At 40.8% G+C, this 27,474-nt stretch overlaps 2 protein-coding genes and 1 pseudogene across 9 annotated transcripts in view; 1 reads left to right on the forward strand and 2 right to left on the reverse strand.

Moving 5' to 3' along the window:
• Positions 1–12,847, reverse strand: part of NME8 (NME/NM23 family member 8) — a 74,002-nt gene extending 61,155 nt beyond the window's left edge. For 7 of the 8 annotated variants that reach the window (XM_047695409.1, XM_047695413.1, XM_047695412.1 and 4 more), the window contains exons 1-4: positions 12,310–12,532; positions 11,537–11,576; positions 11,401–11,458; positions 11,114–11,220 (exon numbers count right to left, since the gene is read on the reverse strand). In XM_047695409.1, the coding sequence (XP_047551365.1) occupies positions 11,114–11,220; positions 11,401–11,458; positions 11,537–11,569 (198 nt within the window). In that variant the 5' untranslated portion in view covers positions 11,570–11,576; positions 12,310–12,532. Of the gene's footprint in view, positions 1–11,113; positions 11,221–11,400; positions 11,459–11,536; positions 11,577–12,309; positions 12,533–12,769 lie in introns of those variants that run through there. The other variant, XM_047695408.1, reaches the window with a different exon arrangement.
• Positions 1,842–4,541, forward strand: LOC125081025 (vacuolar protein sorting-associated protein 26A-like; annotated as a pseudogene).
• A 6,237-nt stretch (positions 12,848–19,084) lies between the features above and the next one.
• Positions 19,085–26,485, reverse strand: LOC125081026 (probable G-protein coupled receptor 141). Its single transcript, XM_047695416.1, has 2 exons — positions 26,320–26,485; positions 19,085–23,629 (listed from the first exon to the last, which is right to left on the reverse strand). The coding sequence occupies exon 2, from the start codon at positions 23,592–23,594 to the stop codon at positions 22,707–22,709; it is 888 nt and encodes a 295-aa protein (XP_047551372.1). The 5' UTR covers positions 23,595–23,629; positions 26,320–26,485; the 3' UTR covers positions 19,085–22,706.
• Positions 26,486–27,474: the final 989 nt, after the last annotated feature.

A 27,474-nucleotide genomic window follows, 5' to 3' on the forward strand; every position in this document is an offset into this window, starting at 1 on the left:
GGGCTTTGAATGACACACTGGACCAGATGGACTTCACAGATATATTCAAAACATTTCATCCTAAAACAGCAGAATACACATTTCTTTCTTGTGCACATGGGACATTCTCCTGAACAGATCATATACCAGGTCACAAATCAGGCCTCAGCAAGTACAAAATGACTGAGATCATACAGTGCATATTTTCTGACCACAACACTATGAAACTTGAAGTCAAGCCCAAGAAAAATTTGGGAAAGATGACAAATACATGCAGGTTTAAGATCATCCTACTATAAAATGAATGGCTTACCCAGGAAATTAAAGAAGAAATTAAAAAATAGGTGGAAGCAAATGAAAATGAAAACGTGATGGTCCAAAACCTTTGAGATGTAGCAAAAGAGGTTATTAAAAGGAAATATATAGCACTACAGACTACCTCACGAAGCAAGAAAAATCTCAAATACACAACCCAACTTTACACCTAAAGAAGCAAGAAAAAGAGTAAGAAATGAAGCTGATAGTCAGCAGAAGAAAGGAAATAATAAAGAATAGAGCAGAAATAAACTATATAGAAACAAACAAAAGACCAGTAGGACAGATCAACGAAACCTGGAGCTAGTTCTTTGAAAAAATTAATAAAATTGATAAACCCCAGCCAGATTCACCAAAAATTAAAAAAGAAAGGACTCAAATAAACAAAATTATGAAAGAGGAGAAATCACAACCCCCACCACAGAAATACAATCATAAGAGAATATTATGAAAACTTATATGCCAAAAAATTGGGGAATCTGAAAGAAATGGATAAATTCTTAGAAACATATAAACTATCAAAACTAAAACAGGAAGAAATAGAAAACTTGAACAGACAAGACCCATAAACAGCAAAGAAATTGAATCAGTAATCAAAAATCTCCCAACTAACAAAAGTTCAGAGCCAGACATCTTCACAGGGGAATTCTACCAAACAATTAAAGAAGAGGTAATACCATTCTTCTCAAACTATTCCAAAAAACAGAAATGAAAGGAAAACTTCCAAAATCATTCTTTGAGGCCACCATTACCATGATTCCAAAACCAGACAAAGACCCCACTAAAAAGGGGAACCCAGGACAATATCCCTTATGAACATGTATGCAAAAAATCTGAACAAAATACTAACAAATGGAATCTAATAGTACTTTAAAAGAATACCATGATCAAATGGGATTTATTCCTGGGTTGCAAGGATGGTTCAATATTCACAAATCAATCAACATGATATACCACATTAAAAAAAGAAAGGAAAAGAACCATAAGATTCTCTCAATAGATGAAGAAAAAGCACCTGACAAACCATTTGATTCTTGATTTTAAAAAATAGAAAAAGAAAAAGCCTCAACAAAGTAGGAATAAAGGCCTATTAAAATTTATGATTTTTCTCTTTATGACATTGGGGCACCTGGGTGGCTCAGCTGGTTAATCATCTGACTTCTGCTCAAGTCATGATTCTCGGGTCCTGGGATTGAGCCTCACAGTGGGCTTCCTGTTCTTTCTTGCTCTCTCGCTCTCTTGCTCTCTCTCTCAAATAAATAAATAAAATCTTCTTAAAAATCGATCTGGGGGACGCCTGGGTGGCTCAGTTGGTTGGACGACTGCCTTCGGCTCAGGTCATGATCCTGGAGTCCCAGGATTGAGTCCCACGTCGGGCTCCTGGCTCCGCGGGGAGTCCGCTTCTCTCTCTGACCTTCTCCTCGCTCATGCTCTCTCTCACTGTTTCTCTCTCAAATAAATAAATAAAATCTTAAAAAAAAAAAAAAATCGATCTGGACTGGGAGTTCTCCTGAGGGAAGCGAGTGAAGTGGTGGGGACGTGGCGGCGGCGCTGACAATGAGTTTTCTTGGAGGCTTTTTTGGACCCATTTGTGAGATCGATGTTGTCCTTAATGATGGGGAGACCAGGAAAATGGCTGAAATGAAAACTGAAGATGGCAAAGTAGAAAAACACTATCTTTTCTATGACGGAGAATCCGTTTCAGGAAAGGTAAACCTAGCCTTTAAGCAACCTGGAAAGAGGCTAGAGCACCAAGGAATTAGAATTGAATTTGTAGATCAAATTGAACTTTTCAATGACAAGAGTAATACTCATGAATTTGTAAACCTAGTGAAAGAACTAGCCTTGCCTGGAGAATTGACTCAGAGCAGAAGTTATGATTTTGAATTTATGCAAGTTGAAAAGCCATATGAATCTTACATCGGTGCCAATGTCCGCTTGAGGTATTTTCTTAAAGTGACAATAGTAAGAAGACTGACAGACTTGATAAAAGAATATGATCTTATTGTTCACCAGCTTGCCACATATCCTGATGTTAACAACTCGATTAAGATGGAAGTAGGCACTGAAGATTGTCTACACACAGAATTTGAATATAATAAATCAAAGTATCATCTAAAGGATGTGATTGTTGGAAAAATTTACTTTTTATTAGTAAGAATAAAAATCCAACATATGGAGTTGCAACTGATCAAAAAAGAGATCACAGGAATTGGACCCAGTACCACCACAGAAACAGAAACAATTGCTAAATATGAAATAATGGATGGTGCACCAGTAAAAGGTGAATCAATCCCAATAAGACTATTTTTAGCAGGATATGATCCAACCCCTACAATGCGAGATGTGAACAAAAAATTTTCAGTTAAGGTACTTTTTGAATCTAGTCCTTGTTGATGAGGAAGACAGAAGGTACTTCAAGCAGCAGGAGATCATTTTATGGAGAAAAGCTCCTGAAAAGTTGAGGAAACAGAGAACAAACTTTCACCAGCGATTTGAATCACCAGAATCACAGGCATCTGCTGAACAGCCCGAAATGTGAACTGAATAGGAGAAAAAAAGAAAAGCAAAAAACTCCTATGTCCATTGAGATGAAGTTCAGCTTGTTAAAGATGGCTGCAGCTTGTGGGGGGGGGGAAAGGCCAAAACTCCATTTATAATAGTCTTCCTTTATCTTACAGTGCTGCATTTATTTTATGATACAACTAAATATTCTTCATGTATATACATTAAAAAAAAAGCGCTTTCTTTGAAACACTGGAACTTTCTTAAGCTGCCGTTTTTTCTTTTTTTTCTTTCCTTTTTTTTTTTAACTGCATACTTTGACCTGATGATAAGCACCCAGATATGCATAAACATAAACATTAAAGATTTTCATGTGAGTAGGCTGGTATTTGTAATTTTGCTTTTCTTCGTAATGTTGATTATACTTTTCTCCTTTTTCATGCTAACAATTACCTCTATTCTCTACATGCAAAAAATTAAATAGTTTGTGTTCAAATAGAAATAGAAAAATTGACTGGGCCTTATATCTGGCAAAGATTTAAAACATGGCATCTCAATATTTTTGAGAAATACATTTATGTTTCTACATGTGTGTTTGAGAAATACATATGGAGTGTTTCACTGTAGGTGCTTTTGATTCTACCATTCCGTGGCTTCCTGAATTGTATCTTCTTTGAAGTTCTGTGGTGTGAATGTTAAAATTTTTCCCTGAGATTATGTGGCATGTCACAGTGGCCTGCTTGCTTGCCTGATCCTCCCTTCCTCCCTCCCTCCCTTCCTCTTTTCTCTTCTGTTCTTTTTCTTTCATTCTTTCTTTCCTTTCTCTCTCTCTTTCTTTTTTTGCCATATTAAGTAACTATTTTGCTACTACTATCCAGCAGGTACCACTGTATGTTTTCTGCAATGTAGAGTTGACTCTATGTTGGTGTTTTAGTTACAACTATATAATTTTTCTATAACTACTTAAAATTTTTGTTTAATTTAAGGCATCTTTTTACCACATACATACAAATATAATTTTCTTGCCTTCACAAATACTCTCTTCCTTTTCCAGGAGAAAATTTGAGGATGGGGAACTCAGGAGGACCTGTGAAGCACATAGTTATCTAGATCTGGACAATTTCATGTTTGTTAAACTGGAACTTTGGCTAGTTCAAACTGAAATGTAATTTCACCCACTCTGTTTAAATTTTGCTAACACTAAATTCAAGTCATTCATTCAAAGTTCCAAAAGAAGGTTTCAGTCATCTGTTCGTATGCATGGGGTCTGATCTCAGATACACTAAATGTGGGGTGTAGGAACTAAAATGAAGCCTGCCGTGTGAAACTACTTTCACTAAGGGTTCACTGGTTTTTGTACCAATATTTTTTTATACACTTTAGCACAAGTCTTGTCCGTTAACCTTACTTTATGAGTAAGCTAAGTAACCCAAATTACATTTCTTTAAACCTGTTTACTACTATGGCACTTTGATAAAATGGTCAGTAACCAACTTCATTACCTGCAAAAGTTTCCATGTACCATGTGCTGGAGCATCTATTTTAAATGTGGCTATCTGTGAATGGTAATGTTTTCCTTCGTGTAAGTGCCTGTTCAGAGTTTCAAAATTTAAAAATGCCAAATATTTTCATGGTCACATGCATGTAGTAATCTAGGAACTATTCGAAGAAATTTTGGAAACCAATTGTGTTTAACCAGCCTCAAATTGTGCAACCATGATGTATAATAAAGGATTTGAAATGAAAAAAAAAATCTTCTTAAAAATCATAAAAGCCATACACAAAACAACCCCACAGCTAATATCCTCAATGGGGAAAACCTGAGAGCTTTTTCTCTAGGTCAAGAACAACACAGGGATATCCACTCTCACCACTGTTATTTAACATGGCATTGGAAGTCCTAACTTTGCAATCAGACAACAAAAAGAAATAAAACTTATCCAAATTGGCAAGAAATAAGTCACTTTCACTATTCACAGAAGACATGATACTCTTAGTAGAAAACCCCAAAAGACACCACCAAAAAATTGCTAGAACTGATGCACAAATTCAGTTAAGTCGCAGAATACAAAGCCAACGTACAAAAATCTATACACCAAAAGTGAAGTACCAGAAAAGTGAAATCAAGGAATCGATCCTATTTCAATTGCACCAAAACACATAACATATCTAGGAATAAACCTAACCAAAGAGGTAAAAGATACTACTCTGAAAACTACAGAACACTTAGGAAAGAAATTAAAGGTGACACAAAGAAATGGAACAACATCCCATGCCCGTGGATTGGAAAAAACAAATATTGTTAAAATGTCTATACCACCCAAAGCAATCTATACATTTAATGCAATCTCAGTGAAATACCACCAGCATTCTTCACACAGCTAAAACAAACAATCCTAAAATTTGTATGGAATCACAACAAAAGACCCCAGACAGCCAAAGCAAGCTTGAAAAAGAAAAGCAAAGCTGGAGGCATCACAATTCCAGACTTTAAATTAGTTTATAAAGCTGTAGTGATCAAGACAGTATGGTACAGGCACAAAAACAGACAAATAGATCAATGGAACTGAATAGAAAACCCAGAAATGGACCCACAACTCTATGGTCAACTAATCTTCAACAAAGTAGGAAAGAATATCTGAAGGAAAAAAGACAAATGGTGTTGGGAGAACTGGACAAGCAGCATGCAAAAGAATGAGACTGGACCACTTTCTTACATCATACACAAAAATAAATTCAAAATGGATGAAAGACAGGAAATCGTCAGAATCATAGAGAAGAACACAGGCAGCAACCTCTTTGACACTGGCTATAGCATCTTCTTATACATCTCCAGGGACAAGAGAAACAAAAGCAAAATGAAATATTGGGACTACATCAAGATAAAAAGCTTATGTATAGCAAAGGAAACAATCATCAAAACTAAAAGGTAACCTACGAAATGGGAGAAGATATTTGCAATTGACATATCTGTTAAAGGGCTAGTATCAAAAATCTATAAAGAACTTGTCAAACTCAACATCCAAAAAATATATAATCTGGTAAAGACATGCGCAGAAGATATGAACTGATATTTCTCCAAAGAAAACCTACAAATGGGCCAACAGACACATGAAAAAAAGCTCAACATCACCATTATCAGGGAAATAAAAATCAAAACCACAATGAGCTATCACCTCATGAATGGCTGAAATTGACAACATAGAAAACAACAGATGTTGATGAGGATGTGGAGAAAAGGGAACCCTCTTACACTGTTGGTGGGAATGCAGATTGGGCAGTCACTCTGGAAAACAGCACAGAGGTTCCTAAGAACTTAAAACTAGAATTAAGTTACCCTACAATTCAGCAATGTACTACTAGGTACTCACCCAAAGGATACAAAAATACTGATCTGAAGGGATACACGCACCCCAAAGTTTACAGCAGTATTATCAATAACAGCCAAATTCTGGAAAGAGCCAAACGTCCATCAACCAATAAATGGATAAAGAAGTTATACACAATGGGGGCGCCTGGGTGGCTCAGTGGGTTAAGCCGCTGCCTTCGGCTCAGGTCATGATCCCAGGTCCTGGGTTCGAGCCCCACATCGGGCTTTCTGCTCAGCAGGGAGCCTGCTTCCTCCTCTCTCTCTGCCTGCCTCTCTGCCTACTTGTGATTTCTCTCTGTCAAATAAATAAATAAAATCTTTGAAAAAAAAAAAAAAAGAAGTTATACACAATGGAATGTTACTAGGCCATAAAAAAAGAATGAAATCCTGGGGCGCCTGGGTGGCTCAATTGGTTAAGCATCTCACCTTTGGTTCAGGTCATGATCCCAGAGTCCTGGGATCAAGCTCTGCATTGAGCTCCTTGCTCATGGGGGGGGTCTTCTACTCCCTCTCCCTCTGCCCCCACCCACCCACCCCCCTTGTTTGTGCTCTTTCTCTCAAATAAAGTCTTTTTTTAAGAAAATGGAATCTTGCCATGTGCAACAACATGGCTAGAAGGTAGAGAGTATTTTTTTAAGATTTATTTATTTATTTGACAGACAGACAGAGAGAGAGAGCAATGAAGGGGAGAGGGGACAAGGGAGAGAGAGAATTTCAAGCAAACCCCCACTGAGAGCAGAGTCCAAATCTGGCTGGATCTCACGACCCTGAGATCATGACCTGTGAAATCAAGAGTCTGGTGCTTAACAAACTGAGCCACCCAGACACCCCAAGGCAAGACAGTATCATGCTAAGCAAAGGAAGTCAGTCAGAGAAAGACAAATACCATATGATTTCACTTGTATGTGGAATTTAAGAAACAAAACAGATGAACATAGGAGGGAAAAGGAGAGAGAGGCAAACCATAAAACAGACTCAACTATAGAGAACAAACTGAGGGTTGCTGAAGGGTTGGTGGCAGGGGGATGGGCTAGATAGTGACAGATATTAAGGAGGGCACCTGAGAACACCTGGTGCTGTCTGTAAGTGATGAATCAGTAAATCCTACACCCGAAACTATATATTACACTTATGTTAACTAACTAAAATTTCTTTTCTTTTTTTTTTTTAAGATATTATTTATTTGAGAGAGAGGGAGAAGCAGACTCCCTGCTGAGTGGAGAGCCCAATGCGGGGCTCGATCCTAGGACCCTGAGATGGTGACAATTGACTGAGCCACCCAGGACCCCCAACTAACTAGAATTTAAATATGAACTTGGGGGAAAAAAAAAAACAAATATCAAGTTGTCCTACACTGATTATAAACAATTATATACTTAATAATAGTGTATTCCTCAACATTAATATAGCATCCTTTGGGCCAGCTGTCAGAAAGAGATTACTTGGTAGGGTCTTCTCTAAGAGACTGTTTTTGCAACCTAAGGCAATTGTTTTCAAACTGGCATTTCTGGAAGTAACCACTGTAAGGAAGCCAAGAGAAGGTCCCTCAGCCCTGTCAGCCAGAGAGGCTGTGTTATAATCTCTCTCTCTCTCTCTCTTTTATGCACATTGGATTCTACGTGGCTTTTTTTTTTAAGCTTCCATAGTTTAGGGGAAAAAAAGGAAGGAGGGTCAAGGTACTTATCTATAATATTTAAGGACATAAGTTAAAGTATATATTTAAAAGTAGTCTAGGCATCATCATTACAATGTTTATATTAAATAAAGTATTAACAATTAGAGCACTTAATAATATTATACAAGAACTGCAATAAAGAATAGTCACTGAAATTTTATATGTATAGGTACAATGTTAATACAAGTCTTCAAGGGGCGCCTGGGTGGTTCAGTGGGTTAAAGCCTCTGCCTTCGGCTCAGGTCCTGGGATCAATCCCCGCATCGGGCTCTCTGCTCAGCGGGGAGCCTGCTTCCTCCTCTCTTTCTCTGCCTGCCTCTCTGCCTACTTGTGATCTCTGTCTGTCAAATAAATAAATAAAATCTTTAAAAAAATACAAGTGTTCAAGTCTTTTAAAAGGACACGTAACAACAAAAAAATTACACTGGCCACTTGGCCTAGGGCAATTTCAACCTCATAGGCTGCTCCCAATGGAGGTTTTGAGATTAAATGCATTTTTATCATCCTTTATGGGCAGGCCACAGCAAAAAAACAGCATCAATTTATACAAATGTGCTATTGTTGAGTGCAGTCAAACATGACCAGAGAAACCATTCAGGGAGGCACAAAATTCTTTGTTCTTAAATTCACCAGATGCTAGTTTTATGGAGAGTAATATGAACATATTTTGGGAAGAACTTACTAGCACTTCCCAGGGGGATGGCTCTAGTAACAGAAAAGATTCCTTGTGGAGTCGACTGAGGAATTCTGTCCCGCTGGGGTACTACTGGAAGGACAGTTGGAAGTCACTGGGCTGAGAGAGAGCACCATTAAGACCTATATCCTCACACAGCTCTGAGGTGAGCTAAATAGGGTGTCTACACATCATGCGCTCTAATTCCCCTTCCACACCCACCCCTCCAGCACCACAGCAGTGCCTGGCCTGAACATTATATCCAGGTTTACAAAGAGGGATTTAATGCCTCTAAAGCACTTGGGAACACAGCATCAAGTTACACCTTCTCAGTCTCTAAGGACTGCTTGCCTTACCTTCCTATGCCCATGTTCTCTTCCAAGTAGCCTGACAGGGGTGCAGGGAGCCTACCTTTTTGTTGGTCTCTCCCCACTGACCTCATTTCCCTTTTAGACACTGGAATTTTCCCATGGCTCCTAGCCCATGAACTTGCACTCCAGCCACTCCCAGACGAAGTTCCCTTATGCCAACTGCCAGGACTCAAAAGAATTTTCTACCTTGATTCTCAATCCATTTGCCAACTGTTAGAGCCTCCTGATATGGTTTCTCAACTTCTATTCCAACCCTGTGTCTACTGTATCTGGCAATCTCCATTAAGCCCCATTCTGTGTCCTCTGAACTCCATTTATCCTCCCTGCCAAGGATGGAGTCTCAAATCATATTCCAGATCCATTCCGGTGGCTCAGAATGAAGCAGGCTGTTACAGATGGTCGCCCTTTCAAAAACTGAAACACTCTTACTTCAGAAGACAAAGTCAGCCTCTGGATAAAAAGATTTAACAATTGTAGGGACGCCTGGGTGGCTAAGTACGTTAAGTGTCTGTCTTCAGCTCAGGTCCTGATCCCAGAGCCCTAGGACCAAATGCTGCATAAGCTCCTTGCTCCACAGGGAACCTGCTTCTCCCTCTGCCTGCTGCTTCCCCTGCCTGTGCACTCACTCTCTCTCTGACAAATACATAAAATCTTTAAAAAAGAAAAAAAAAAGATTTAATAATTGTATACAGCCACCTACTCTCTTGCAGAGAAAAAATAATGAGGTGAGTTTTCTAAGCCTTAGGCTGCTTAACTGTAACCATGAACTAAGGAAAAGTAGTCCTATAAAGTATGTAAGAGCACCTGGGTGGCTCAGTGGGTTAAGCCTCTGCCTTCAGCTCAGGGCATGATCTCAGGGTTCTGGGATCGAGCCCCACATGGGGCTTTCTGCTCAGCAGGGAGCCCACTTCCCCCCGCCTCTCTCTGCCTGCCTCTCTGCCTACTTGTGGTATCTGTCTGTCAAATAAATAAATAAAGTCTTTAAAAAAAAAAAAAAAAGGAATGTCCAGAAGAGGATGGACAGTCAAGTTAAGGTCAACCAACAAACTCATCCCACGGTCTGGGTTGGGAAGGGTCACAGAGAGATTCTACACATGAAAACCTGCAAGGGGCTGAAGTTTCATGTTTGCGTTAGGGACTATGCATTTTAGGTGTAAGGAGTAAAGATATGAAATCAGTTATCGCTTCTGCACCTTAGTTCTAGCTGGTTTGGAGCTGCTTCTGCTCAACAGAAATAGAATGTGGGCTACACATATTTTTTTAAATTCTGTGGTTCTAGTAATAACAGTTAAAGGCTAAAAAGAAACAGGTGAGAATAACGTAAAAATATATTTTACTTAGTCCAAAATACAGTCATTTCAACAAGTAATCACTGTAAAAGACTATTAATGAGATAATTCATTTTCTTTTTTTCACACCAAATCTTCAAAATCTGGTGTGTATTTTACATTTAGAGTACATCTCAATTTATGGGCTAAATTTGAATCAGAAATCACTGATTTGTAATTCGAGTTTATAAAATGTATAGTCCAAAAAAGTAGATGTACATACCAAGTTGTCCCAAACAACTTAAAAAGTTTCATAATTCCTGAATTGGGTATCAGTTTTTTAATTTAAATTTAAATTAATTAAAGTTAAAAATTCAGTTCCTCAGTGTCCCAGCCACATCTCAAGTGCTCAAAAGCCGTTTTCGTCTAGTGGCCACCGTATCAGACAACAAAGCTCTAAGCAGATGGCAACCTGATGTGGACAAACTGAATAATCAATACAACGAAGCCCAGAAAGTTTAGCCATAATATTTTAATCCCTCGTCACATCTCGGTGACAAGGGAAGGGAAAATCACTACCACTGGAAAACTGGTAACTGGGTTAAGTGCCCAGAGACCCTCCCAATGCTATCCAGTAAACAGCATTTACAGCCCAGATTCTAAAAGACACACACTGAACAGTCAAGTGAAAAAAAACAGATCAACAGACAGGCATTCATATGTATACTTTCTGATGTTCTCAATCATAGTAAACAACCTCAACACGGTGGGAGACAGGATAAAAATCGTGATGGTCTCAGATCCGGTAGAACTAGACATACAGTAAAACTGCCAAGTAAATATTGTCCATGTTTGAATAGTTGGCAGGTTGTTTAAAATAAGACAATCCTTAAAGACAATATTTAAACACTTGGAAGTATCAGGAAAATAACCGTTTACTGGAAATGAAATCCTTACTACAGCAAAATGCAGAAGTTCGTCTTCGTTCAGCTCATTTTTCAATTTTCTGAATAAAGTTTGCATTGCTTTGCAAGGTCCACACCAGGCTTGGTAAACGTCGATCACTAGAAGATGATAATATTTATGAAAAAACAGAGTCAAAGAATCTGAAATAGCAGCTCATCCCAACGCTGCACGCAGCAGATGAAGGAGGTTTTTACACTCTTAGTGGGGAGGTGCACTCTGTGGGGGCGGGGCAGACTTGAGGTTCCCAAATGGCCAGACAACCAGGAGAACCCCAGTACCTGTTAGGCCTTTGTTCTGCAACATCTCATCCCACAGGCTTTGAGTATTGACGACTGCCTGCAAAAAGGAGGCCGCTGTCAAGGGGTCTCCAAGCGCCAACGCCCCAAGTAAAGACTGGTGGTAGGTCATGCTCACCTGTAACTGGACCTCTCGCTTTTTCCCCGCCATTTATCCCCTGTCATGGGAAAAAGGGAAGACAGATAGAAAACGTTTAAGATGAAATTTAAATGATGTTATTCCCTACGCATTCAAGCAGTATCTTAATGCCCCACAGAATATTTCCTTCGACGGTATCAGAATATACACTCCCCCCATTTCTAGGGAGAGAGGAGCCCAGGTCGCCGAGGGATTCCTCATGGGGCTCTGCCCTGTTATCTTCCTCTCCCAGTAACCCTGGGGCAAGGTAAGAATGTTGCAAGGTACAGTTCCTTACAAAGTTTTCTTTTCCTAAGTTTCACAGGGTGTTCTGTCTATTTTCATTTGCACACGTGTTAATTGTCTGTGACCAGCTCATGGATCCTCCTCGGGTCCCTCTCCACGGAGGTTTCATGAGTAGAACAAGAAGACCCTAGGGTGGTCTTGAGCAAGCACATCACGAACGATCCGCAGAGTTAAGTCAGTGAGACCCTAACGGCCCATTCCGGGGGGTCGGGGGCGCTCAGTGTGGTGGCCTGCGCGCGTGACAGCGGGCCTAGCACAAAACAAAGGAGTTATGCGGGACGACAAAACAAAGTCCATCCCGGGTAAAGGTGCTGGATTCTCCAACAAGCTTAGCACAGAGGAGGTGCTCCTCCAAGCTACACCCCGACGTTTACAAGAACGAGAGAGAAGAGGCCCCCGAGGATCCAAACCAGTCCCTGGATGAGGCCTGCGGCCTTTGTGAGCACGGATCCAAGAGGTCCGAGTACCTGGGCACGGAACAGGTAAAAACCTAACGGTCTGGACGTCTGTACACGCTGGTCCCGGGAAAGAGACAGAAAGAGGACCCTGGAACCAACATCAGGAGGAGGGGCCAACGTCCGCGGCCGCCCCACCCCTGCGGTGAATCTGGCCCTCCCCCGCGGGGGCGGTGCCTCGAGGCTCCCCAAGCCCCAGGGCGCAGGTCCAGGACCGCTAAGCTAGAGTCCGGCTGCTCTTAGCGCGCGTGGGGTGGCGGGGGTGGGGGGGTGTGTGTGGGGGGTGGGGGGGTGTGTGGGGGGGTGGGGGGGTGGGTGTGTGTGTGTGTGTGTGTGTGTGTGTGTAGGGGATGGGAGGAATGGGGGTGGGAGAGATGGGGGTGGGGTTGGGAGGGATAGGGGATGGGGGGGAGGGATAGGGGATGGGGGGGTTGGGAGGGGTCGGGGAGTCCGCTGCCCGGAGCCCCTGTACCTCTCTGCTCAGTGCCCGACAGCCCTTTATGCTACGGGTGCGTTTGCCACCTGCAGGTTGACAGAAGCTCTCCTGGACTGGTGACAACAGACCTAATCACTGGTGTGCTGGTAGATGTTAACAACTAGCTCTCTTGGAAATTACTACGAATCATGATAAATTTTATTGGCATAAATAAGAACAATGTGTGACAACAAGTAAAGAATAATTATAAAATGTACAATATTCTGTTGCAAATTCCACAAAGCCAATAGATTTTTACAGAATGTTTTCACTGATTTTTGCCGGGGTCTAGCATTCATAGCCAATTCATACATGCAATTCATTCACGACTTGCCAGATTCCAAACATGAATAAATGCTTGGCCACGTTCACCATTAAAATCATGTTAAATACAAAAACATGTCTAAATACCGGTTTTCATACAGTTTTATCTCCTTACCATGAGTTGTTTCAAAAAGTAGTAATTTTCTCACTGCTCTAAAATAGCACTGTAATCTTGAACAAAGGGATAATGTTGACTATGTTTTAAAATATATGTTAGATAGCAAAATACTGATGAGCGCATGTCCTCAAATTTGAAACACTTTCTTTTTGCAATATAAAAATAAGCTTTCCCATGAGAGAATCACTGAAAGTCTATGTGGGAAAAATATTTTCATAGGTACTCTCTATGGCGAAGATTCTCCTATTTTATGATCATGATTTTTTATTATTATTTTAATAAAATTAACAGCTTGGGTGTAATGTGACACATATAGAATGGCCTAATCTCAGCTGGTCTGGATTGATGACATGCTTGTTTCCCAAGCTTCTTGGAGCACCGTAGTGACTTCTTGGCCAACACTACAGAGTATATGAAGTAAGTATAAATGATATTCTGCAACTATGGGTCCATGAGTGGTTTTAGAGTGGACATGTGAGCCTGTCATCATCATTCAGGAATACTAATTGGATTTAGGATTTGCTAAAACTCAGGAGTTAAAGGTGAAAGGTGAGAGGGGAATCAATGGCCACACATAGCTGGGACGTGCCCATGTGTGACCCGCTCCGTATAAGAAACACTTAACAGAACTTGAGATCCCAGTGCATTTGCATATAGGTGGGTGGTTGAAACCTAGAGACAAAACATATACTGTGCAACACTGAAATGAGAGGACAAAGAAGCCATTGAGGATGATAAGGGAAAAACTGTACCCTAAGATGGTGGACCAAACCAGCAAGGGAATTCCAGTCCCTGTCTCAAAGCCCTTCCGGATTCTTCTTTCCTACCCTGTTTCCTGCTCGTGCCAAAAGTACCAAGTATGTGAAAGTAGAAGGGTATAATTTACCCTCCCTGCTTGTGCTTGGGGCTTAGACCTTTGGAAATCATTCTCCTCTGAGCCCACCGGTGTTAAATAAACCTCCCATCCTCCAAGGTCTCCAAGTGCCACTTGGTTCTTCCACCAGGATCCAGTCCAAGTTCCATAACAAGGACACTGCTGATAAAGAATATATAAATAATAACAAAGCATAATATCCTCATATCTCAGATTAGAAAATAAACACAATCAGCAATATCACTTCTTGGAAGCTTACAGATTATTTTGCACACCTCAGGGAGGGTGTGCATAATACATTGGGGACCACTAGATAGAAAATCAATATGTCTACAAAATAACTGGGCAGGAGATAGAGATTTGCAGATAATTGGCATATTTAAAGGACAGAAGAGTAGAGTTGGATGGCCCAGGAAAGTATGGCATTTGAGAAAGTGAGTCCCCAAGAGGGTGCACTAGGAACATCAACATTTAGGAACAGAGAAATTGAAGCTAATGAAGGAAACTGAGAACGAATAGCCAAAATGGGAGAAGAACCAAGAGCAGGTGATGTCACAGAAATCAAAGAATGAGATGATGGAAAGCCAACAATTGTCAATATTGCCAAATGCTGCAAAGTGGTCAAATAAAACAAACAAACAAAGGTGAAATTAAATGTTGCTTATGTCGACTAAACAACAAAGAAGCCAATGTTGATGTCATGAGAATGTTTTCAGTGGAGTCTTCTGGGGAAAGTTGCTGGAAGAGAGAATGTCAAGACAGAAAGTAGAGGCAAAGAGAATCAACAGCTCTTTCCAGAAACATAAAGATGAAGAGAAGGGACGTTGCCCAAGACTGTGGGCTGGTTTTAACTACCTTTCAATAAAGTGGAAGAGGTTGGCTACACTGTATTGAAAGGGTGATTTTTCAAAGTCAGGAGAGCAAAGGTTGAAGAAATAGAGAAATAAAGCTTGAAGAGATGGGAGGGCACAGAAGGGAATGTGGCTCAGATGAGAGGACTGGCGCGCCTTCCAGCATGAGCAAAAGAAATACGACCATGTTTCTGTATCCTGTTTTCCTCTCTTTTATGAAGTTATTAAAATATCTTACGCTTTTAGTGACTTTAATTATTTTTATTACAAATATAAGGGCCTGTTCAGCCAGAGCGGCCCCACCTGGGTTGAACAGCTATTTTGTTGTTTATGCAGTAAAACTTAAATTGACCCTGCCCCCCCCCCCAGGGGAACTTACTTAAAAGCAAGCCCCGGAAACCAGTCCCAGGTAAAGAAGCCCAAATACAAGGGTGGGTCAGGTCAGGTAGAGGTAACAGCCCGAATTCTGGGATGAGTCGGGCCAGGTGGAGACATCCAATCAGTAAAGCGCTCATACTGTCTCCCTAACTACCAAGGAGTGTGGGCCCTGCCTTTTGGGGGGGGCCATTTCTCACCAAGGTGATAGGCTAATTCAAATGTCTACTATAGGGTAAATTGTAATTCAATTGGTCACTTAAGTGTGTCCTAGCATGACTGTTCCCTTTCTCTGTGTGTTATAATCTCATTCGCCACCTGTGTGTGGCCGGGCCCAAGCACATGGCCTTTGCTCTATAAAAGTTAGTCTGTGAAGCAGGGAGGGGTCAGGGATCGCACTCTCTGTAAGAGGCGTGGCCCCAGCGGGTCGGTTTGATTCTTGATGCTTGGTGCGAAATAAAGCTTTGCTTGACCTTCACTTTGTATCAGTCTCGCCCCTTTAATCACGGACCCATTATTTGGGGACCCAACACAAGTATCTTGGAGATTCCCTGTGGTTTAAAACCGTTAGCATTCAAAAGTCTATATCCATAAGCTGTATTTTTATCCAGTCAACCTTGCCCAGCTCCCAGGACCTGACCTTTACTGCATACTTGCTTGTTCTCACTGACCTTTGTCCCACATTGTTCCCTGAGCTCTTCTTTCCAGCTTAGCTCTTAACTCAGCCAAATGGAAAGCAAAATCCCTTCCAGAGATAACAACTGAGCTGACCAGACCTCCAGTCTACCCAGCCCGCTCAGACCAGTTTGAGCTGAACTCCTTACTTAGGCCAGCACAGAATGAAGGTAGAGTGATCTCTAGAATGCCACACAACTACTTTTACCTCATTTTAATGCCAAAATCTCTGCCCCAGGAGGAGCGCAAGCCTCATTTACATAACGTACAGAAGATCTCACAGCTTGATCAAGGGTGTGGGCTTTATGGGAAAACAGTGGGAAACTTCTCAGCATTTAAAATGGGAAGATTTACAACAGATGGATGACATTAAAAGGTTTTGATTCTTAAAAAAAAAAAAAAAGAAGAAAGAAAAATCCGCTGTGACATCAGTGTGACTATTGGAGTAAATGTGTTTGGAGTAGTGAAATGAGAGACAATAAGATAGAAAGCTATTGTAGCAGTAGGAGAGAGCGGGGTTAGCCCTACAAGAAGGCAGAGAACACAGGCCAAGGGCAAAAAAGACTTGCATGAGATATCTTGGGCTTAGTGTCAATAGGACTTACGAAGGTGTGCTTTACAGGAGTGAGCAAGGAGGAGAATCCACAGAAAACCCTGAAGCTTCAGATTTGACTGAGTGAATGATATTTTTCACGTGAGGGTGGAAAAAAGAACTATTAGAACTGGAGGGAAGATCATGAGTTCAGGGATTCTAGGATGACACAGTGGAAGGAGAAGACCAATGAGTCTCACCACTATTGACTGTTAAGTCAGGATTATTAAGATCCACAGAATGAGTGACTCCCCAGGGAATAAGTTACAGGGCAAAAGTCCTTGAGTAATAATAGCAGGATCACCCTTGCTCTGTGTGATCAGTAATTTGTGAATATATAACGCTTATTACATTAAGGCTTTTCTGGCTGCCCCCCAGTATACATATTTTTTTGTGAAATCCCTGTGAGGAGGCAGTATTGGGTAGTGGGGGGGTCTTTGTGACCTTGGGCAAGTTTCTTATCCTCTTCATAGTCTAGTGTCTTTCCTGGAGATAATAATAGAACCTATTTAATCACTTTCTGAGGATTCGATGAGTTAAAGTAGATGTAAGGCTTAGAACAGTCTCCAGCAGGGGAGTACTCAATAATTGTTATCTATTGTCATGTAGAGATAAAACTCTAAAATATTCCATTTAGTACTCCTGTGTGGGCATCATCTATCTAAAACCTATACCTTTCCACAAAAATCCCTATCACTGTTATAATGAATGGAGGCTAGTGCCCTAAAGCAAATGCAACAAAGTTAAAAAAAAAAAAAAATCGCCCTGGCACAGGTACATGATATTGACCTCGAGGTATAGCCCTGCAGCATTTCTTCTTAAGGGGGTATCATTTTTTTTCTCCTGCAATCTACTTGACATTTCCATCTGAAATAGCCCAGTGGAAAATTGAGTGGAAATAACAGAAACTCAAAAGGCAGTTTCAAGACACGTGTGCATTTATAAAATTTTTGGGTTTTTTTGATTGGTTTGGTTTGGTTTTCAGTTCTCTTCAAAATCCAGAATGAGTTGGAGGGCAATAGAGTCACATCAGAACTTCTTGCTGGATTCTTTGGTGCTGTGGCGTGAAGTTGTCTTGCCTGAAGCTAAAGCCTCTGACCTTCTCACAGGGAAATGGGGAAGACGTGGCAAGTCCTCTCTATGGATGCATCCAAGGCCACGTTTACTATTTTACCCTGATAATATTTCTGTCAGCGTCTCTGCCTCTGCACCCCACCTCGTTATTTATTTGAATCTGTTGATATTTGTGAAATCTTTCCTTTCGTGAGATGGGGAAGAGGACGTTTGAATTGGGAAAACCGAGGCAAATGCAGAGAATGGGAGTTCCCCTTTCCACTCCACCTTCAGGAAAGGATTTGAGTTCTTAAGGAATCAGCCACCTCTCCGCAGGAAGCAGAATGCAACTCCGATGGAAAAACTGAAAAGGCATTAATGAAGGTACGTTCCTGTGAGCAGAAATGAGGGAGCCAACAAGGGATACTGGTGTAAATAGAGATTGCAGCACCAAGTCCAGGCCTGGAGGGACATAGGGAAGAAAAGACCTTGGAATTCTCCATGGAATGCAGGGAGAGCAGGGCCATGAAGTAGAAGCTGAAGCCTAGAGCTGCAGGCTCTGCTAGATGTATGATAACAAGGGGGGGAAGGGGCAGAGAATCAAGGCCGCATCCTCATTCCTCCCTCTGGACCAACTCTCCTGCAGGTAACTCCCAGTGGTCAGATCCAACCAGGAGCCCAGTAATAAGAAAACCCAAAGTACCATGCATCAGGGGTGGATTCCTGGTGCTCAGGAGCAGGGCCAGGCAGAGAACTCCATATAGGGTTGGGGAAAAGATCAGGGACAGATAGGGATGTTTATCCAGAGACTTAAAAAATTCTAGACATGGAATGAAGGCCAGAGGTAACAGAAGGATGAAAGACAGTTTTAGAGACTCTGGACCTAGGTAGAACTGGGGACAATTCATTCTGTCTAGCCATGGACTGGAGCCCAGCAGAGTTCTTGTGTTTTGATGACTGTAAACACTGGAAGAACGGGAGAATCTGGGCATGGACACTGGAGACCTTGTGCCACTTTGTGGAGAGAAGATTTTGCCAACTAGGAGCATGAGTAAGAGAGGAAGGACAGGGCAGACCCATGTGGTGGCTGCACTAATGGTCCTGTGTGTGGATTTGCAAGACGAAGGCTTCCTTCCAAAGGCCCTTAGGTCTGTGGGCTGGAGCAATCCTAAGTTGCTTAATACAAACATACATGACATTTTTCTATAAACAAAAGCTAGTGATAGCAGGGATATCTTGCTTCACACAGGCATTAGGGTTCTCTGCAGAAACAGAACCAATAGTATCTATATGGAGAGACAGACAGAGAATTTGTACTTGCTGTGCACTGCTATCTGTACTCTTACAATGCCATTTAATTTTTATATTCTGAAGTAGGTTCTATTATTCCTGTTTCACATGGGAGGAAAGTGAATTTCAGAGAGACACAAGGCCAGTCTCCTGTAAGAAAAAGGATCCTCAGATAACATCTCCAAATGATCTCTGGGTGATGCCGATCTGTGCTGTCCAATATATTGACCATGAGCCATGTGTGACCACTGAAATGCAGCTACTCAGAGCAAGCCTCAAATACACACCAGATTCTGAAGAGCTTAATAGGAATAAAAGAATGTAAAAAAAATCTCATTAATAATTTTTATATTGATTGTTTCTTTAAATGATAATATTTGGGATAGAATGGGTCACATAAATCATATTATTCAATTCAACTTCATTTGTTTCTTTTTCATTTTTTAATATGGTTAACACAATCATTTCATTATATCTCTCAGTTGTGTGGATCAGGAATTCAGGCAGGACTGAGTGGGCAATTTCTCCACACCGGCTGAAGGGGACTGGGATCACATGGTGGCAGCTCCACGGCAGCGGGGTGGTCTGGCGAGCCCAAGCAGTTTCGTTCCCATGCCTGGTGCTTTGGCTGAAAGACTGGGCTTCTCTGAGCTCATCTCCCCTTCATCTCCAGCCGTCCATCACAGACATCTCCACGTGTTCTCCCCAGCAGGGAAGTCAAACTTCTTCCATGACAGTTCAGACTCCAAGAGCAAGTGTTCCAAGGAAGGGGAAATGAAGGTTTCCAGTTTCTTAAGGCCCACTTCTGGGAAATGGCAGGGTCCTTTCTCCTCTGTTCTGTTGGTTGGCGCATTCGCAAATTCCACTCCCAGGGAAGGGGAAGGGAAAGAGATTCCATCTCACAGTGGGAGCCGTGCCAAAGAATTTGTGTCCATTTTTAATCTATCAAGTGTATCTAGGGCAGCGATTCTACCCCTAAAGAATAGATGATATTACATCATGAGAATCTAGGTGATTCTCACATCAGAATCACCTAGAGGGCTCGTTAAAACGCATAATCACTGGGTTCCACATCTACAATTTCTGAATCAGTAGGTCACAGGTAGAGCTCAAGAATTTGCATTTTTAATAAGGTCCCAGATACTGCTCCTGCAGGTGGGGATCTAGGAACCACACTCAGAGCGCCCGTAATCCATACCTCAGTATGACTAACAAAGAGAAATTCCTACCCACTCCCCAGCTGTCCCCTTTGCAGTCTTCACCCTAAAACCACTCCAGTGTATTTCCATGTAATATCATCTATTCTTTAGGGGTAGAAGCAAAGCTTATACAATACCAGACACAGTTCTTATTGACTTAGAAAACGGGCAATGATATTTCTTGTTATCATGAACACCTGGAACAGGCAGGAACTAACAAGTGGATGTAAATCTCAGACACAAGTGCCTTATGTGTCAGCATTCCACAGGTGTAAATAACTCGCTTACTTATTTGTTACCTATTACTGTGTAATACATTATTCTGAAACTTACTAGGTGAAGACAACATTCATTGTCTCATTGTTTCATGGTAGGAATCTAGGAGCAGATTAGCTGAGTGGTTCAGGCTCAGGGTCTCTCAGTGAAGTTGCACTCAAATGCCAGCCAGGGCTGCCATCACCTCAAGACTCAAATAGGAGGGGATTTGCTTCTGAGCTCGCTGCATGTGTACTGGCAGGTCTCAGGAGATCCATTCCCAAGCTCACTCACGTGGTTGTTAGAAGGTATTGACTCTTTGCCACTTGTGCTGCCCCATGACATGGCAGATGGTTTCCTCCAGGGTGAAGCAATCCAAGAGACAACACAAAGGAGAGAAAGGATGCCCTAGATGGAAGCCATAGTCCTTTTATAACCTAAAACTGGAAATGATACCTCTTTGCTCTGCCCTATTTCATTCATAAGAAGTCAGTAGTAAAAGGGGAGATTGCACAGGGGCAGGAATATCAGGCAGAGCTTATCAGAGGCTTCCTTAGCTCCGCTGCCCACAATATTAAAAGGAAATCATGGAACCCAACAAAGTGGTAAGCTTAAGTTACACAATCAATCACAATCTTGAAGTTACTCAGGACATATCATATCCCCTTAAAAAGTGACTACATGTAATTGAAGTGCACTGCTATTTATCTTGTTCCTGTTTTATAAGCAGGTTTATAAAATGGTTCTTCTATAGTATTTTAAGTATTATAAATAATAATAGAATAATCATAAGTGTTATAGGCAAAAATAAGAATAAGCATCCATTTAGTTACCGACTTAATAATTACATAAAGCATGAAATTAACATTGACGAATACCATCTGAGCCTCTAAAGTCTATTTTTACATGAATCAACATTTTGAATCTATTTTAAAATTATTTATAAAAAGTGTCGCTGGATTTGGAAAATACGTAATGTTATCCTGAGGATCACATGCCTGGCGCTGTAACACAACTTAACACATGCTTCTGTCTTGTTTCACCTTTACCCAAACCCTGTCACATGGGATACTGGGGCTCAGAGATTATAAATACCTCATCCATGATTCCATAGTTACCAAAAACCTTTGAATCCACATGTGTGGATGACTCTCAAATTCTTTTGTATTAACTATGCTGTCTTGTTAGCCAGTAAGGGTTTGGTTATTTGATTCATTAAAATTTAATATCAAAGGTAGCATTATTATAAGCAAAGAATAAGGGCATTTCAATTTCTATGTCAGGTAAGTATCAACTAACACAATAAAAATAACCAAGACAACCAACTGCGATTCTATTGATCAAAAATAATTTGATAAATTCTATTATCAAAAATAACCAAGACAACCAACTTGTATTCTATTTATCTCAATCCAGGTTGCTTGTCTTGGTTATTTCTATTGCATTTAACTGATACCAGAGTTGATTTTCATTATGTAATATTACTTGTTCATATAGGGTGCCTTGGATAAGCTTAAAAACAGTCCCACACTCTCAAAAGTTTGGGATCTAATAGAGTCTAATGTAGTCTAGTATAGCATGCTTTGACTAAGACCAGCTGCTTTCCACCTTTTCCAATTTCTTTTCCTGCTTAATGGATCCATATCTGGAAATGTCAATCTGGGAGGCATTCTCTACTTCCTGAGTACCTACAAAGTCTTAGTCAGAATCAAGCCATATTAACGCTCCAGCAATCCTGGACATGTTTCCTTCCAATAGTCAAGTCTATTGACTACTAAACTTAGTTCTTTCCTCCAAATACTATGGCCAGCTGCCATATCTTCGCTGACTATCGGTCATTTTCAAGAGGCACGTATATCAGGTTGAGCATAAGTTGAATAAGTTAAGGCTCTAGAGTCCATGTCTTCAAATTCTCTAGACCTTAAAGAAGAGATAGTTTGGAGAAGGAGGGAAAGAACATTCTAAGATCAAAGCTCAGCAATAACAAAGGCAAAGAGAACAGGCTGGACTGTTGAGTAGGAAAGGCCCGTGGTTGTGCTCAGCAGGAGTAAGTACTGCATGAAAAAGAGGTAGCAGTTGAGTCTGGAAAGGATGTTTGGGGTCAACTTGGGTAGAGCTATGGTAAGTGAATATACAGTTCAGGGAGAACAGATCACCCAAGAAGAGGGGGACAATTGGTCTTCATAACCTTTTCATGGAAAAATAATTCCGGTGACAATTAAGAGCTGAGAATTTGAAAAATTTTGAAATCATAGTAGCAGTTGTTCATTTGAAACTGTTTTGTCACAATGGTAAAAAACCAACTACAAAGTGAGGGACAAGGAGTATTTAATGGATAACCCCACCTATGAAACACACCATATCCAGGCAACAGACAGTAGTCAAAGCAACAAAAATTTCATTATAAAGAACTAACTCAGAATTGTCTATCTCTGAGTAATTTTGAATGAAATGTACCCGGAATACGTGATGGGGTATAAAACAGACCACTATTACTAGGAGGAAGAAGAAGCTCTTGATTTGAGCCCTATAGTCTTGATGTGCCCACATGTCAGGCCAGAAAGCTTTTATCAGTTGAACAATGACACCCATCTCTATCAGAAAGAGTATAACAACTGTTGAGATCATAATGACAATCATAGAGTAGTTCAAGATAATGAGTTCCCCCCGGTTGAGATCTTTGTAGAACTCAAAGCACCGTGGTTTTTCTGAGTAGCTTGGATGTATGCCATATTGTAAAAGTAATATTGGCCAAAAAACAAGGCTGCCTGTGGTCCAAATAACAATGCTTAATACTACCATGTGGTATTTTTGCAACTTTTGCATTTGGAGTTTCTTAAAATAGACGAGCAATCGGAGTATGACAATGGCCACATAGAAAACAAAGGTGAAGTACATATGACCGTATATTATGCTGCTGACCAGTCGGCAGAGAAAGGATCCGAACTCCCACACCCCTAAGATATAATAGCTGAGGCGAAACGGGAGGCTGACCAGGAGGACTGAGTGTAGCACTATGATATTGAGAATGATCATGGCAATCATGGATTGGCTTTTCCTTTTGCACATCATACGTGACATCAGTACTATCCCCGTGGTGCCTCCAAGCAAAACCATGCTGTAGAGTGTTATCAAAATCATCCTGCAGTGTCCCTTGCAGTGGCCTTGCTCTGTGTTTGAGGCGTTTGGCAGGGTGGTCATATTGTTGGACTCCATGTATCGCCACAAAATGCTTAGAAGACCGTAAACTCCTAAATCAAAAGTTTCACAAAATTACAACAAATATATGGAAACTATACAGCGACTAACTAATAATATTGAGTTTTACAATCCTAGCCAACTGTTTATAAACCTCAAGCTGTAGACCCAATAAATATTGTCAGGGACTCCCCTTAATTACCAAAACATTGAAGATAAAGAGTGAAGCAAAATCACAGAAATAAGTCTGTTTGAGTATAAAATTCATAACTGTAGACAGTCATTCTATTAAGCTCACATGCCAGGGCTGAAATTAGCATGGGACATGTTAGCCTGTGGCATAAAATTTAAGGAAAGGCCAAAAACTCATTAATTAAAATCAATGGTATTTTAATGTAATTTTTTAAAAAAATCAAAATTAATCCAAAAATCTCATGATGAATAAAATAACAAAATTTTAAATAAAGGCAGAGTCAGCATACACACAGGTCACACTCATCTCAGATCTACAAAGGTCATTTTTTCTATTGTTAGAAATCCAATTTGGGATAACATAGAGAAGAGCATATAAATTGTGTGCAATTATTGTAAGAAGATGCATCAGACATTTTAAAATATTTTCTTCTAGGGGTACCTGGTTGGTTCAGTCCATAGAACATGTGACTCTCATCCTTGGCAACATGAGCTTAAGACTCATGATGGGCATAGAGCCTACTTTAAATAAATATATAATATTTTCTATGAATAGCTTCTGAGTAGGGAGCTGCCCACACTATATCCTGCACTCTTCTTGCTAACCCTGAATCTTAGACTAGTATGTTACATTTCCGTGAAAAGTTGGGGTCGATGGGTGAGTTCTGTTTAGTTTTGTTTTCTGTTTTTGTTTGATTTTTTTAAAGATTTTATTTATTTATTTGAGAGAGAGAGAGAGCGAAAGATAGTCAGGAGAGGGAGAAGCAGTCTCCCCACTGAGCAGGGAGCCCAATGCAGGGCTCAACCGCAGAACCCTCGGATCATGACCTGAGCTGAAGGTAAACGCTTAATCGACTGAGCCACTCAGGTGCCCATGTTTAAGTTTTATGTAAGTTTTTCAGGCTGGATGTGTAAGGAGCAGTGACTGCGTAGCAATCTGCCGTCCTGTAAACGAGTGCCAGATCTGTCACTGGGTTACTATGGGAGTGTGTGTGAGTCACCTGGCTCCACAGAGCTCAAGCTGTGAAATGGGAGAAGTCCTACTGTCTACGTGAAGCAGTTATTGGAAAGTTACATGAGCTAGTGCACTTGAAATAGCTCGGTAACAACAGCAAGAAAAGCCATGTAAAAGTTATGATACTTAACGTGAAAGATCAGAAACGAAAAGACATTTACCCCTTTCTCCTTACTTTATGTACCTAGGCAGATATACACTTAGTCACATAAAACTGTTATGGCACCAGTAAGTATTTATGAATATTATGAATGTCGGATATTTATGAATATCTGACAGTAAAAAATAAAAAACTTTTTCAAACCTTTGATTGGACAGTGTGGGACTCAGACATCAACAGGTCAGTCATCCCTGTCCGGAAGGATCTGTGTCCCTTTTTCTCATATATCTACCACTAACCTAGCCAGAAGCATTTTGAACAATGGTATCTGAGGGAGAAGCTATTCTACAGCAAATGTCTAAGATATTTTAGAATCTTTTTTCTGCTACTCCAGCATCTCCTCAGAGGGAATAACTAATTTCTTTGTTTGTGAAACATTATATTGGACCTGGCATATTTAAATAAGATTTTATTACAACTCAAAAATGTGATTATCAAATTTTATGTGCTAGGATATGCACTTTCACAAAGTACATATTTAAAATATATAATGCTGGGGCACATGCATGGCTCAGTGGCTGGGTGTCTGCCTTTGGCTCGGGTCATGCTCCGGGGGTCGAAGGATCGAGCCCTGCATTGGGCTCCCTGCTCAGTGGGGAGTCTGCTTCTACCTCACTCTCTCCCTCTGCCCACTCACGCTCTCTCTTGCTCCCTCTCTCTTTCCCAAATAAATAAATAGAATCTTTTAAAAAAATTTTTAATAAAATAAAATATATAATGCTTATGTGATTTTTGTGTGAAACAGAAGAATTTCATATAACTTATGAACAAATATGATACCAATTTAGTTTAAAATTTTGGTAGTCTCCAAGTCTAAGAAGACAAGATTCAAATTTGAAATTATTTTAAAGCAAGGAAAATCTAAATTATTTGTCAGGTGCACAGTTTCAATGCACACACCTTCCCAGGCTGTATGACATTTGGAAACAGTGTACCCTGCCACTCACCAGCAGCCTAATTGTGGGACAAATGCTAAGCTCTAAAGCTGTCTCTTCGGCTATAAATATGGGAATAAGAACACATATTTTGTAAGAAGTTACATGGTGTCTGTAAAGAACCTAACAGATTCCCTGACACAGGATAGGGCATCAAAGTACCAATGCCTCTTCTCCCTCCGAAACATACACAAGGATATTTCAAAAAAGCAAGATCCCACTCTTCTGTAGTTACTTCTCAGTATTGTCCTAAAAATATTTAAATGCATGGGGACTATGTTCTACTGTTTCTACCCCCTCCGGCCCCCCCTGCCCCGCCTCAAGACTTAAGGCCACAGGCCCCACCTCCTCACCAAACATTATCCTTCAATAGCCTGTAATTTCTAGGAATTTCTCTGCTTGTTTTCTAGGCAGAAACAAATGACCCCCCAGACTACTTACGCAATCCTTTTTCCTCTTAGGATTTGGTTCTGCTGGAACACTCAGGGCACGCTGCTTATTTATGGGTCATCCACATCAGGGCAGGCAACAAGAACATGTAGCTGGAATCAAGACTCCAGCAATGACAAGCGTCAAGAGAAATCTTGGGGTGAGCTATGAATGATGAGCACACTTCAAACTGAAGACTTCCGAAGTTGAACAGTCAAGATGGAGGACCCAGATAAACCTCCTGAGGGCCACAAACGGATGTTGGTCTCCACAGCTCGTGGTTAAACAATAAAAGAGCATTCTTATACATCAAGACTTTCATTTTTACTGTTATTATTGCAGAAATTTTTCTTAGTAACCTGAAAAACTTCCATGGTTTTCTTTTTTTCAAAAGCTCCTCTTATCATACTTGTATGTTTTAGCCCACATGTTTTACATGAAGAATATAAGAATGACCTAGAGGAGGGGTGCCTGGGTAGCTCAGTCGTTAAGCCTCTGCCTTCAGCTCAGGTCGTGATCCCAGGGTCCTGGGACGGAGCCCTGCGTCGGGCTTCCTGCTAGGTGGGAGCCTGCTTCTCCCTCCACTCCCACTGCTTGTGTCCCCTCTCTCAGTGTCTTCTCTCTCTCTCTCTCTCTCTCTCTCTCTCTGTCAAATAAATAAATAAATAAGAGTGACCTAGAGGAGTACTCTATCAGACACTTCATATCTTCAACAGTGTGCTCAAAATATAGCTCTGTATTTCAATTTTCAAAGACTCCCTTCCCTCAGCAACTGTATTTAGAGATATGGTTCTTTTGAAGCCCAAACCTCTGTGCTGTAATTTCCACAAGAGGGCTTATGTCATTTTTCTCGAAAGCATTTCCTTTCCTCACATCAACCTCACTTTTGACCCTCATAGTCATCTTCAGCTGTGCTAAGACCTCAAAACATACTTATAAGGAAGCATTGGGTTTAGGACATACGAAGATGCAAGAGACCAGCGTGACTTCCAGTGGCAGGCAAATCCAGCCCCGAATCACTTTACTGTTCAGCTACAGGAATTCAAAAGGATACAAACTCAATCACCTGTATAGCAAGTTCCTGTCTGCCTACATTTAGGTAACTGATAAAATTCTCACTGACTCTGGAAAAGTGAGTGTTGTCCCCACCCGTGCTATCTGCTACAT

This window comes from Lutra lutra, chromosome 11 (genome assembly GCF_902655055.1).
Source record: "Lutra lutra chromosome 11, mLutLut1.2, whole genome shotgun sequence".
Lineage (NCBI taxonomy): Eukaryota > Metazoa > Chordata > Mammalia > Carnivora > Mustelidae > Lutra > Lutra lutra.